At 44.5% G+C, this 12,065-nt stretch overlaps 1 protein-coding gene across 1 annotated transcript in view; it reads right to left on the bottom strand.

Moving 5' to 3' along the window:
* Positions 1-2,941, bottom strand: part of PARD6G (par-6 family cell polarity regulator gamma) — a 206,394-nt gene extending 203,453 nt beyond the window's left edge. The window contains exon 1 of the mRNA XM_082259261.1: positions 2,784-2,941. Coding sequence (XP_082115387.1) covers positions 2,784-2,855 — 72 coding nt within the window. The 5' untranslated portion in view covers positions 2,856-2,941. The remainder of the gene's footprint in view (positions 1-2,783) is intronic.
* Positions 2,942-12,065: the final 9,124 nt, after the last annotated feature.

Raw genomic sequence — 12,065 nt, 5'->3', positions numbered from 1 at the left:
CTGCCAGGCCATTCACAAAAGCGCAGCGCACTTCGCACATGAGCAGTAGGGATCTGGCTGTGAAGTCACATGGCTTCACTGGCAGTTTCCCCTCACAAGGAATGGCGGTGACAGCCCCCGAGAGTCGATTAAAAAAAATCAGCTGCCGACATTGCGGGATCCCTGGACAGGTAAGTGTCCTAATATTAAAAGTCAGCAGCTACAGTACTTGTAGCTTCTGACTTTTAATTTTTTGTTTGGGGGGGGGCTCATTAAAAACACAGTTCAACTGCCTATTTTTACATCACATGACTACAAATTTAAATTAGCCCTTTTAAGGGGGATCAACTTATGCCATGATACATATTATACTGTGTTGCAGATAAATACATACAAGGAATAAGGAGATCAGACTACGAAATTATACATTTTATGTTACAGCTAAATATTAGAAGGCCAGCTATAAGGAGATCAGCCCTGGCAATGAGACATTTTGTTCTACATATATATACAACGACAGTCCTAAATAGATGAGCGCTGGTATGGATACATTTTATATGGATACATACAAGAACAGATCTAAGAAGATCAGCCCTGGCAATGGCACATTTTATTCTACATATAAATACATACAAGGACAGTCCTAAATAGATGTGCGCTGGTATTGATACATTTTATATGGATACATACAAGAACAGATCTAAGAAGATCAGCCCTGGCAATGAGACATTTTATATTACATATGAATACATATACAGACAGATCTAAGTAGAGGAGTCCTGATATCAATGCATATCATGAATCGTTGCAGCCAATCACATAGTATATACATTTTATGATATGGCTGAATACTAGAAGGCCAGTTTTAAGTAGATGGTCCCTGGTATTGCTCCATGTCATACATTGTTGCAGCTGATCACATAGTATATAGAGAGGGATGAGGCGCTGTGTATTAGAGAGGGATGAGGCGCTGTGTATTAGAGAGGGATCAGGCGCTGTGTATTAGAGAGGGATGAGGCGCTGTGTATTAGAGAGGGATGGGGCGCTGTGTATTAGAGAGGGATGAGGCGCTGTGTATTAGAGAGGGATGAGGCGCTGTGTATTAGAGAGGGATGAGGCGCTGTGTATTAGAGAGGGATGAGGCGCTGTGTATTAGAGAGGGATGAGGCGCTGTGTATTAGAGAGGGATGAGGCGCTGTGTATTAGAGAGGGATGAGGCGCTGTGTATTAGAGAGGGATGAGGCGCTGTGTATTAGAGAGGGATGGGGCGCTGTGTATTAGAGAGGGATGAGGCGCTGTGTATTAGAGAGGGATGGGGCGCTGTGTATTAGAGAGGGATGAGGCGCTGTGTATTAGAGAGGGATGAGGCGCTGTGTATTAGAGAGGGATGAGGCGTTGTGTATTAGAGAGGGATGAGGCGCTGTGTATTAGAGAGGGATGAGGCGCTGTGTATTAGAGAGGGATGAGGCGCTGTGTATTAGAGAGGGATGAGGCGCTGTGTATTAGAGAGGGATGGGGCGCTGTGTATTAGAGAAGGATGGGGCGCTGTGTATTAGAGAGGGATCAGGCACTGTGTATTAGAGAGGGATGGGGCGCTGTGTATTAGAGAGGGATGAGGCTCTGTGTATTAGAGAGGGATCAGGCACTGTGTATTAGAGAGGGATGGGGCACTGTGTATTAGAGAGGGATGGGGCACTGTGTATTAGAGAGGGATGAGGCGCTGTGTATTAGAGAGGGATGGGGCGCTGTGTATTAGAGAGGGATGGGGCGCTGTGTATTAGAGAGGGATGAGGCGCTGTGTATTAGAGAGGGATGAGGCGCTGTGTATTAGAGAGGGATGAGGCGCTGTGTATTAGAGAGGGATGAGGCGCTGTGTATTAGAGAGGGATGAGGCGCTGTGTATTAGAGAGGTATGAGGCGCTGTGTATTAGAGAGGTATGAGGCGCTGTGTATTAGAGAGGGATCAGGCACTGTGTATTAGAGAGGGATCAGGCACTGTGTATTAGAGAGGGATGGGGCGCTGTGTATTAGAGAGGGATGGGGCGCTGTGTATTAGAGAGGGATGGGGCGCTGTGTATTAGAGAGGGATGAGGCGCTGTGTATTAGAGAGGAATGGGGCGCTGTGTATTAGAGAGGGATGAGGCGCTGTGTATTAGAGAGGGATGAGGCGCTGTGTATTAGAGAGGGATGGGGCGCTGTGTATTAGAGAGGGATGAGGCGCTGTGTATTAGAGAGGGATGAGGCTCTGTGTATTAGAGAGGGATGAGGCGCTGTGTATTAGAGAGGGATGGGGCGCTGTGTATTAGAGAGGGATGAGGCGCTGTGTATTAGAGAGGGATGAGGCGCTGTGTATTAGAGAGGGATGGGGCGCTGTGTATTAGAGAGGGATGAGGCGCTGTGTATTAGAGAGGGATGAGGCTCTGTGTATTAGAGAGGGATGAGGCGCTGTGTATTAGAGAGGGATGGGGCGCTGTGTATTAGAGAGGGATGGGGCGCTGTGTATTAGAGAGGGATGAGGCGCTGTGTATTAGTATTCTGTCATGTGTGACCCCCCTATGCAGTGAATGACATGACCAGGTCCCCAGCCATCAATCCTGTACAGATGGAGATGAGAAGGTTCCCAGCTCCATGGATGAGGACTAGGAATTCTTTACATTCCCCAAGAAACAAAAGAGCTGGATGTGATGGAGCTCAGGACTTCTCCCCATTCATTCCCATCCAGGGCTGTAGATAGAGGGGGGTGAAGGAGGACAGGATAGGGGGGGGGGGGGACCCAAACAAAGCACACCCCCTCCCTGACTCACCTTACTCTTCACCTCCACAGCGCTGCTGGCCACATACCGCAGAGTCTGGGACTTGCTGAAACTTCGATTCATCTTCACCGTGCTCCCCCCCTCCCCAACACCGCCCGGCCAAGTTCTCCCCAGACTGCAGAGCTCTGTGCCCGCCGTCCTCGGATGCTCAGTGCCCGGCTCCCGATCGCCGCACTTCTCCCAGCTCTGCTCACAGCGCCGCTGCTGCTCCTGTTTGGAAGGATCACAGAGTTGTGGTTACAAGAGGCCGAACTTCCCCGATCCAACGCGTCCCCGTCTCAGGAGCTGCAGCGCCATCTTGGTGGCGTTGGGTTGCTGCAGGCGATAAAGTGATAACGATGCTCACAAACCATAAATCGATCATGGCCAGAGGTTGGCTTCCTATTATTGTATTGTAAAAACATAATGGGGGGAATTTACTAAGATTGATGCAGATAGAATCTGGAGCAGCTGTGCAGTTCAACCAATCAGCATCTAGCTTTAGATTTTTTTAGTTATGCTTTGAAAACGAAAGCTAGAAGGTGATTGGTGGTCATGCATTGCTACTCTGGATTCTGAAGGCTCCAGTCTTATATCTTATTTCTCACACCAGTGTGTTTTTTTGGCCCACGTTTGCGCAGATACGGCAGCCCATTCATATGCCTGTCGCTGCGTTTCCGCAAGGAAAAAGTGCATGCATGCGCTTATTTATAAAATAAAAGAACAAAACACCCTCCCTGCGCTATGTGAATAATGCCAAACTGATGCAGCTGTTCATCACCATGTGATCAATAAAGCCCCGTACACACGTACCGATCGTCGGCATACAAATGTTCGTCTTTTCTCCCCGGGATGTCGGTGTCTGTTGAAAAGTGCAAAGACAGCACAAGGACAGCACAAGAATTTTGTCTGCAGACTTCAGCTGACTGCAGAAGTGATGTCATGTAATGGTTAACTTTCCCTGTGTTTTTAATTTTCTGAGCATGCCCAGTCTTGCAAATCTGCGGTCTGTCGGCCGAATTCTGTACTGACAGGCGAACAATCGTCCGTTCTGGTGTCCGCAGACAAAAATGTTCATGTTTGCACGAAAGACTTTTGTCCGCGGATTGTGCGCAGACATCTGTCGGAGGCACCATACTAACACGCGTACAATCGGCAGATCTTTCGTTCGCCGACGTTTGTATGCCGACGATCGGTACGTGTGTACGGGCCTTTAAGAAAAAACAAATAACACAGCGCAAAACTGTGAAAAATTGAATATTCACTCTATATAAACCTATATAATTTTATTATTAAATTGCTCTTATTGGCCAGGCGATTTCCCCCTGCTGCAGCCCCGAATGGCTCCTAAGAGCAACGGGATTTGTCTGCAGGTGCAGGAACAGATGCGATTCCCACGCCCGCAGCCACAGCGATAGGCGTGAACCTAGCGTTAATGATAGGATAGCGCACATATCCATAGGCTCCGTTCACACATAGGAGTTTTATATTGCGGGCTGAATCGCCGCAATTCTGCCAGGGATTTCAAGACACGCTGTTAAAATGTCAAATTGCACATTCATTTCAATGGCATCTAAAAACACAGTGCGATTCTGCCACGATTGTCATGCGACAAAGCACGCAAAACCAAATCGCGCAGCGCATGTCACCCCAAAAAAGTACCAGAACTTCTTTTGGGGGACACAGACTGTGTGATTTGGTTTGCTCCAGTTGTCGAGCGACAATTATGGCAGAATCACACCATGTTTTTAGGTGCCATTGAAATGAACGCTGATGTGCGATTAGACTTTTCAACAGCATGGTTTAAAATCTCAAGCAGAATCGCGGCAATTCGGCCCGCAATTTAAAACACCCAAAGCCTTAAGACTTCCACTTTTTGCAAATAAATAACTAAATGCACCCATAGTAAGAGAAAAAAAAAAAAGGATACGCATTTATTATTTTTACATCAGAACCTACAAAGCATTGGGTCAGAGGTGCAATGCTCTAGCTCCTGTATTGAGTAGAGACGAGCTCAGAGCTGCCTCCAAAATCATTTCTATCGGAAATAGCAATTTGCGCTTCTTATTAATCCAATAATCTGCAGGTCGGGTCATTCCAGCAGTACACATAAACCAAGAGGTGAGATGATGATGACATTAGTGCCCCTAGAATGAACATAAGCCTGTAGTTACCAAATACATTGACTAGGGTGGCAGGAAAGGTAAGTATTTACTGTCTCCTTTACAAGTCACTCTTGCCATAGTACCTTTTTTTAGTGACAGGGTCCCTTTAACCATTTCTGGCCCGAAGATTTCCCCCCTTAAAGACCAGGCCTTTTAATGCGATTCGGCACTGCGTTAGTTTAATGGACAATTGCGCGGTCGTGCGATGCTGTACCCAAATAAAATTATCGTCCTTTTTTTCCCACAAATAGAGGTCTCTTTTGGTGGTATTTGATCACCTCTGCGATTTTATTTTTTTTTGCGCTATAAACAAAAAATGAGCGAAAATTCTGAAAAAGAAAAAAAAAAACCCATCTTTCACTTCCTGCTATATAACATTGTTGTAAGGGGGGATGGGTGCGCTGATAGTGCGTTGAAGCTGCTCCCGGTATTCAGTGCTTTTGAATATAGATAAATGTATATGTGGTGTGGGGTGCGCTAAACAACAAATAAATAATGAATATATAACATATATCTATGTGTGAACCAAATCAACAAAAGTAAATATATATAACATATATCAATCTGTGAAGCCAATTAATAATGCAAATCCATTGGTGCATAAACATAAAAGTTCATAAGTGTCCATAAATATTTTGCAGGTGAGTAGAATTGTATTCTATCCGAATAATACGTGTATCCACCACCGAGTGAAATTCATCCTTACCAAACGGAAATAAATAAGGTGCAACTATATTTTCTTGTGCTGAAAAAATATCCAATCTCCTTGTGAACAAACACCACGTGTAAATCACCAAGAATTAGCCTCTTACCAGATGGTAATAGGTATGCACTTGTTCAGTGAAACCACCGAATTCCTGCAAAGGCTTGCGGCCGGCTGCAGCACGGACCGCAAGTTGTGTGTGACGTGTGCGCCTCCTAATCTGACCGGTTTCTTCCCATAGGACTTCTACTGAGACAAGTCCAGCCGGCCTCAAGCCTTTGCAGGAATTCGTATGCCTATGTTTATGCTGAATACAAGACATCTAATTGTAAGTGCACTAGCAACTGTTTTTTGAATAAATCTCAAGGGTAATACACTATTAGCCCTCTTTTTTCCTTTAATACAGGGTGGTTTTGTGAGCTTGTAAAGAAGGATGAGGCTGTGTTTCTTGCTGGTACTCGTTGCCATCTAGTGGAGAAAGAAAGGTAGAGCGGTTCTACATCCCACTTCAGGATTTTAAAGAGGAAGCAAGGCGGTGGTTTCACTGAACAAGTGCATACCTATTACCATCTGGTAAGAGGCTAATTCTTGGTGATTTACACGTGGTGTTTGTTCACAAGGAGATTGGATATTTTTTCAGCACAAGAAAATATAGTTGCACCTTATTTATTTCCGTTTGGTAAGGATGAATTTCACTCGGTGGTGGATACACGTATTATTCGGATAGAATACAATTCTACTCACCTGCAAAATATTTATGGGCACTTATGAACTTTTATGTTTATGCACCAATGGATTTGCATTATTAATTGGCTTCACAGATTGATATATGTTATATATATTTACTTTTGTTGATTTGGTTCACACATAGATATATGTTATATATTCATTATTTATTTGTTGTTTAGCGCACCCAACACCACATATGCTATATAACATTCCCAATAAAAAAAAATATATAAAATTCAAATGTTTTCATAATTTTAGGCCAATTTGTATTCTGCTACATATTTTTGGTAAAAAAATCCCAATAAGCATATTTTGATTGGTTTGCGCAAAAGTTTTCGTGTCTACAAACGAAGGGAAAGATTTATGTCATTTTTATTTATTTTTTACTGGTAATGGCGGCGATCAGCAATTTTTATTGGGGGGGGGGGAGGGGGAACCAGTGACATTACTACAGTAATCAGTGCAAAAAAATATGCACTGTTACTGTAGTAATGACACTGGCAGGGAAGGGGTTAACACCAGGGTCGATCAAAGGGTTAAATGTATGCCTAGGGGGTGTTTTCTTTTTTTTCAATCAATAAATTTTTATTGAATTTCAAATACAAATGAAAAACAGAAAATCACATCAACAGAATGTGATATAAGAAAATAACAACAACAAGGTTCGAACATCATCCAAAAGTGGATGTTACAGTGTTCAAACAATAGTTATAAGCTTCGTACAAGAGTGCTTTGATATCATGCAGGTAAAGGTTAACATAATTTATTCTGATGTTGGGAGGAGAAGAGAGGTGTCGAAGCACCCCGACTCAGAACCCCTAGGGGAACAATGTCACCAAGCCTAGGGGGTGGTTTCTAACTGTGGTGGGATGGGCTTATGGAAGCAACACAGGGACCTGTGTTCCGTGTTGATTGCTGACAGAACAATGGTCCGCTGTGTTTACAACAGCAGATCGCCGTTCTGTCTCCACAGGAAGCGATCACTGGTGCCCGGCCGCAATCGTGGCCACAGGCTCCACAGGTCAGCATCCCTGCTGGTGAATTCACGATCGCTCCTGCAAAGTGCCGTACGGGTATGGCCATTCGCGGGAAGCTGCCGACATATATCTATGGTGGCTGGTCGGCAAATGTTTAACTTCGGTCAGGGAACAAAAACTCCAATGCTTTAGCCCTCCACTTTCTCCTAGCAAGTCTATCTTTTTTTATTCTAAGGCTAAATTCACATCTGTGTTTTGACCCGAATACTGTAGATTAGAGAAACTCAGCAGAGGATCCCGGCGATTAGCTGTGTGTCTGGGGCAGGTGGGTAGACAGTTGACACTTCTTCCATGTTTCCCTCCTCTTTGGGCGCCAAGTGTAAGTCACATGTGAGGTCTACCCCGGGGTGGGTTCGCTAGGCACTTTGGATTGGGTCACTGCCTTACGCATGGGGTACCTTTATTTAACCACTTCAATACAGAGCACTTTCACCCCCTTCCTGCCCAGGCCAATTTTCCCCTTTTAGCGCTGTTGCATTTTGAATGACAATTGCGCAGTCATGCAACACTGTACCTACACCAAATTTATATCATTTTCCCCCCACAAATAGAGCTTTCTTTTGGTGGTATTTGATCACCTCTGGGTTTTTTCCTTTTTGCTAAACAAATAAAAAAAGACCGAAAAGTTTGAAAAAAAAAAAAAGTTTTTTTGTTTATGTTATACAATTTTGTAAATAAATACTTTTTTCCTGCACTGATGAGCACTGATTAGACTGCACTGACAGGCACTGATGAGGAGGCACTGATGGGGTGGCACTGATAGGCGGCATTGATAGGCACTGATATGTGGCACTGATAGGTAGCACTGATATGCAGCATTGGTGGGCACTGATAGGCGGCACTGCTGGGCACTGATAGGCGGCATTGATGGGCACTGATAGGTGGCACTGATGGGCACTAATGGGCACTGATAGGCGGCACTGGTGGGCACTGGTGGGCACTGATAGGCGGCACTGATCGGCACTGTTGGGCACTAATGGGCACTGATAGGCGGCACTGGTGAGCAATAATGGGCACTGGTGGGCGATACTGATAGATGGCAATGATGGGCACTGGTGGGAAGCACTGATAGGGAGGGCACTGGTGGGCAGCACTGATAGGGAGGGCAATGGGGGGCTCCCTAAGCCCTGATTGCCATCCCTGGTGGCCATAGTGGGCATCCCTGGGGTCATAGGTGGGCATCCCTGGGGTCATGGGTGGGCATCCCTGGTGGTTCTAGTGGCACCCCCCCCCCCCCAAGGGTCTGCACTGGTAATCAATGATCTGATCACCAGTGCCGACCCCCCCTGTCAGGGGAGCCGCCGATCGGCGCTCCTTTACTCGTGCCTGTCAGGCACGAACTAAGGAAAGCCGATCAACGGCTCTTCCTGTTTACTATGTGACCAGCCGTGATTGGACACGGCTGGTCACATGGTAAAGAGCCTACGTCAGTAGGCTCTTTACCGAGATCGGAGATGCAGGGAGTCAGACTGACACACCGCGTCACCGATCGCCGCTCTTCGCGCCCCCGGGGGGCGTGCAGAGCTGTATTATCCTGCCGCCGTCATATGACGTCCGGTCTGGATAATAAAACCACAATCCCGCCGTCATTCTGCTATAGGGCGGGCGGGATGTGGTTAAACAGACAACTGAACTCTAGTTAACTCTCTCGACGATAAAGTATAACTAAATGCAAAACTTTGTTTTTTCATTTTGGATAGAGTGGAGAAGGATTAGAACACCATCGCTTCGATGCTGCATCTGTCCCTCGGCGCCTCTACACTGAGAACAGAGCGATCGAACACTGCTGATTGCTCAGTTCTGACAGCTCCTCGAGCAGAGAGCTGCTCACTGTCAGTCACAGCTCTCTGCTCTGCCCCCTCCTCGGTCATTGGAGTGCTGGGCTGTGGAGGGGTGGGGAGCAGCTCGGGCTCTCAGCTTCTCACTGGCGGATCCCGACTCCATGGTCGTGATGACGCAGTGTCTGGACTGACTTCTGTGACATCAATGGAGAGCAGATTTCAGCCCACTCTCTGCTGAAAACGGGTCACAGGAGTGCAGAACGAACTGCAATCCTGTGATCCATAGGAGATGTACAGCCAAACATGCTTTGGCTGTACATCTCCTTTAAGGAGATTCATCTTCTCTATTTTTCCTGTGTACCATTATTATTAAAAAGTGAAAGTAAAAGAAAATACCCAAGTTTGGGGTTGTCCCCAGAAAAATAATAGAGGAGAAAACTTCCAACGGGGACACTAGTTCTGGTGGCCTAGGGGTCCCCAAGGAATTCCTTTAATTTACAGAGATTTCTTCTCACTTCCTGATTGACTATGGGACAGAAAGTGAAGGGAAATCTCCACAATGGGACGCAGATGGTGACAAAAAACTATGATAGAGGTTATAAGCCTCCGTTTACGCTATCCAAAATGAAAAAAATAAATAAACTAGAACTATACATAAAACTTTTTTTTTTTCATTTTGGATAGCGTAAGGGAGGGTTATAACCACTGTAAGGTTTATTTTTGCCATCTTTGTCCACTTGCGGAGATTCACCTTCACTTTCTGTCCCATAGCCAAAACAGGAAGTGAGGGGAAATCCCTGCAAATTAAGGGAATCTCTCCGGGACCTCCAAGTCACCAGAACCAGTATCCCCAAGAGAACCTGTCACTAAAAAAAATCATTACAAAGGGGGCTTTTTGTCCCCCATATGAAGAAAAAAAAATGTTTTAAAAAAAGTGAAAATGTGTAAAAAAAATTGAGCTCCCCCACCCACATACGACATAAATGCACGTGTCAGGGGTGCCTATTCATTAAACGTCAATTGCACTACATATGTTTTATACCTTCGTACTCGCTAGAGTTAGATCAGTAATTCTAGGCCCCTTATCCGTAGTTAACTTTAAACTAATAACCTGTAGGGGCCTTTAAAGCTTCACCTATGGAAAATATAGGGTACTAAAGTTTGTTGCAATTTTATGGGTGCACACAGTTTGAAATTTTGACATGTTGGGTATCTATTTATTTGCCACAACCTCATCTTTTATATTTTACCAAATATTAAAAAATGTATTGCGATTGTGTGTCCTTAAATCAATTTTAGTGTATTTTTTATTGGAATTTTGCATTTCATAAACCACTATTTTACGGAAAATATGTAATGTTTTGGGGGTTTTAATGAAAACTTCAGGCATAAAATGATTTTTTAAATGTGTGCAAAATATGAAAAACTGCTCTGTAGCATAAGGAGGTGGCTAATTGTTATATATATTTGTCCTATGCAAAAGACTGTATTTGTGAAATACCACTGAATAGCCCCCAACCGTCCCTCTTTTTTGGGAACAGTCCCTCCTTTGAGCCAAATCTCTCTTTTCTTGTCAACTGTCTTGTTTTTTTACGGACTGATGTACTGTATAGCTATCAAAAAGTCCACCTTAAACAATACTGTGCATATAAAGAAGCTGGCTGTTCACAGAGTGCTGTATCCAAGCATATTAATGGAAAGTTGAACGGAAGGAAAAAGTGTGGTAGAAAAAGGCGCACAAGCAACAGGGATAACCGCAGCCTTGATAGGATTGTGAAGAAAAAGCCATTCTAGAATTTGGGAGAGATTCACAAGGAGTGGACTACGGCTGGTGTCAGTGCTTCAAGAGCCACCACACACAGACAGATTCAGGACCTGTTGCATTCCTTGTGCCAAGCCACTCCTTAACTAGAGACAATGTCAAAAGCGTCTTACCTGGGCTAAAGAGTAAAAAAGGACTAGACTGTTGCTCAGTGGTTCAAAGTCCTCCTTTTGGATGAAAGTAAAGTTTGCATTTCCTTTGGAAATCAAGGTCCCAGAGTCTGGGGGAAGATTGGAAAGGCACAGAATCCAAGTTGCATGAGGTCCAGAGTGAAGTTTCCACAGTCAGTGATAATTTGGGCTGCCATGCCTCTGCTTGTGTTGGTCCACTGTGTTTTATCAGGTCCAAAGTCAGCGCAGCCCTCTACCAGGAAATTCTAGAGCACTTCATGCTTCCCTCTACTAACCAGCTTTATTGAGATGCTGATGTCATTTTCCAGCAGGACTTGCCACCTGCCCACACTGCCAAAAGTACCAAAATCTGGTTTAATGACCATGGTATCACTGCGCTTGATTGGCCAGCAAACTCATTTTACCTAAACCCCATAAAGAATCTCTGGGGTACTGCCAAGAGAAAGATGGGAGATACTAGACCCAGCAATGCAGAGGAGCTGAAAGCCACCATCAAAGCAACCTGGGCTTCCATAACACCTCAGTAGTGCCACAGGTTGATCGCCTCCATGCCATACAGCACTGATGCAGTAATTCATGCAAAAGGAGCCCCGACCAAGTGTTGAGCGCATACTATACTGTACATGGGCATACTTTTTAGTAAGCCAACATTCCTGTATTAAAAATCCTTTTTTTTATTCAAATTTTCTGATACTAAAGTTTGGGTTTTCACTAGCTGTAAGTCATAATCATCAAAATAAAAAAATAGAAAATGCTTGAAATATATCACTCTGTGTATAATGCATCTATATAATATATGAGTTTCACTTTTTGAATTGAATTACTGAAATAAATTGGCTTTTTGATGATATTCAAATTATATAAGATGCACCTGTATATAGGAAAAGTTGTCGTAAAAAGTTATCAGTGTGTTAATTCTTAAAGTA

The sequence above is a fragment of the Pelophylax lessonae genome (genome assembly GCF_965119305.1).
Source record: "Pelophylax lessonae genome assembly, chromosome: 5".
NCBI lineage: Eukaryota > Metazoa > Chordata > Amphibia > Anura > Ranidae > Pelophylax > Pelophylax lessonae.
The sequence above is the reverse complement of the archived record's forward strand: the minus strand, read 5'-3'. Positions and strand labels throughout refer to the sequence as shown.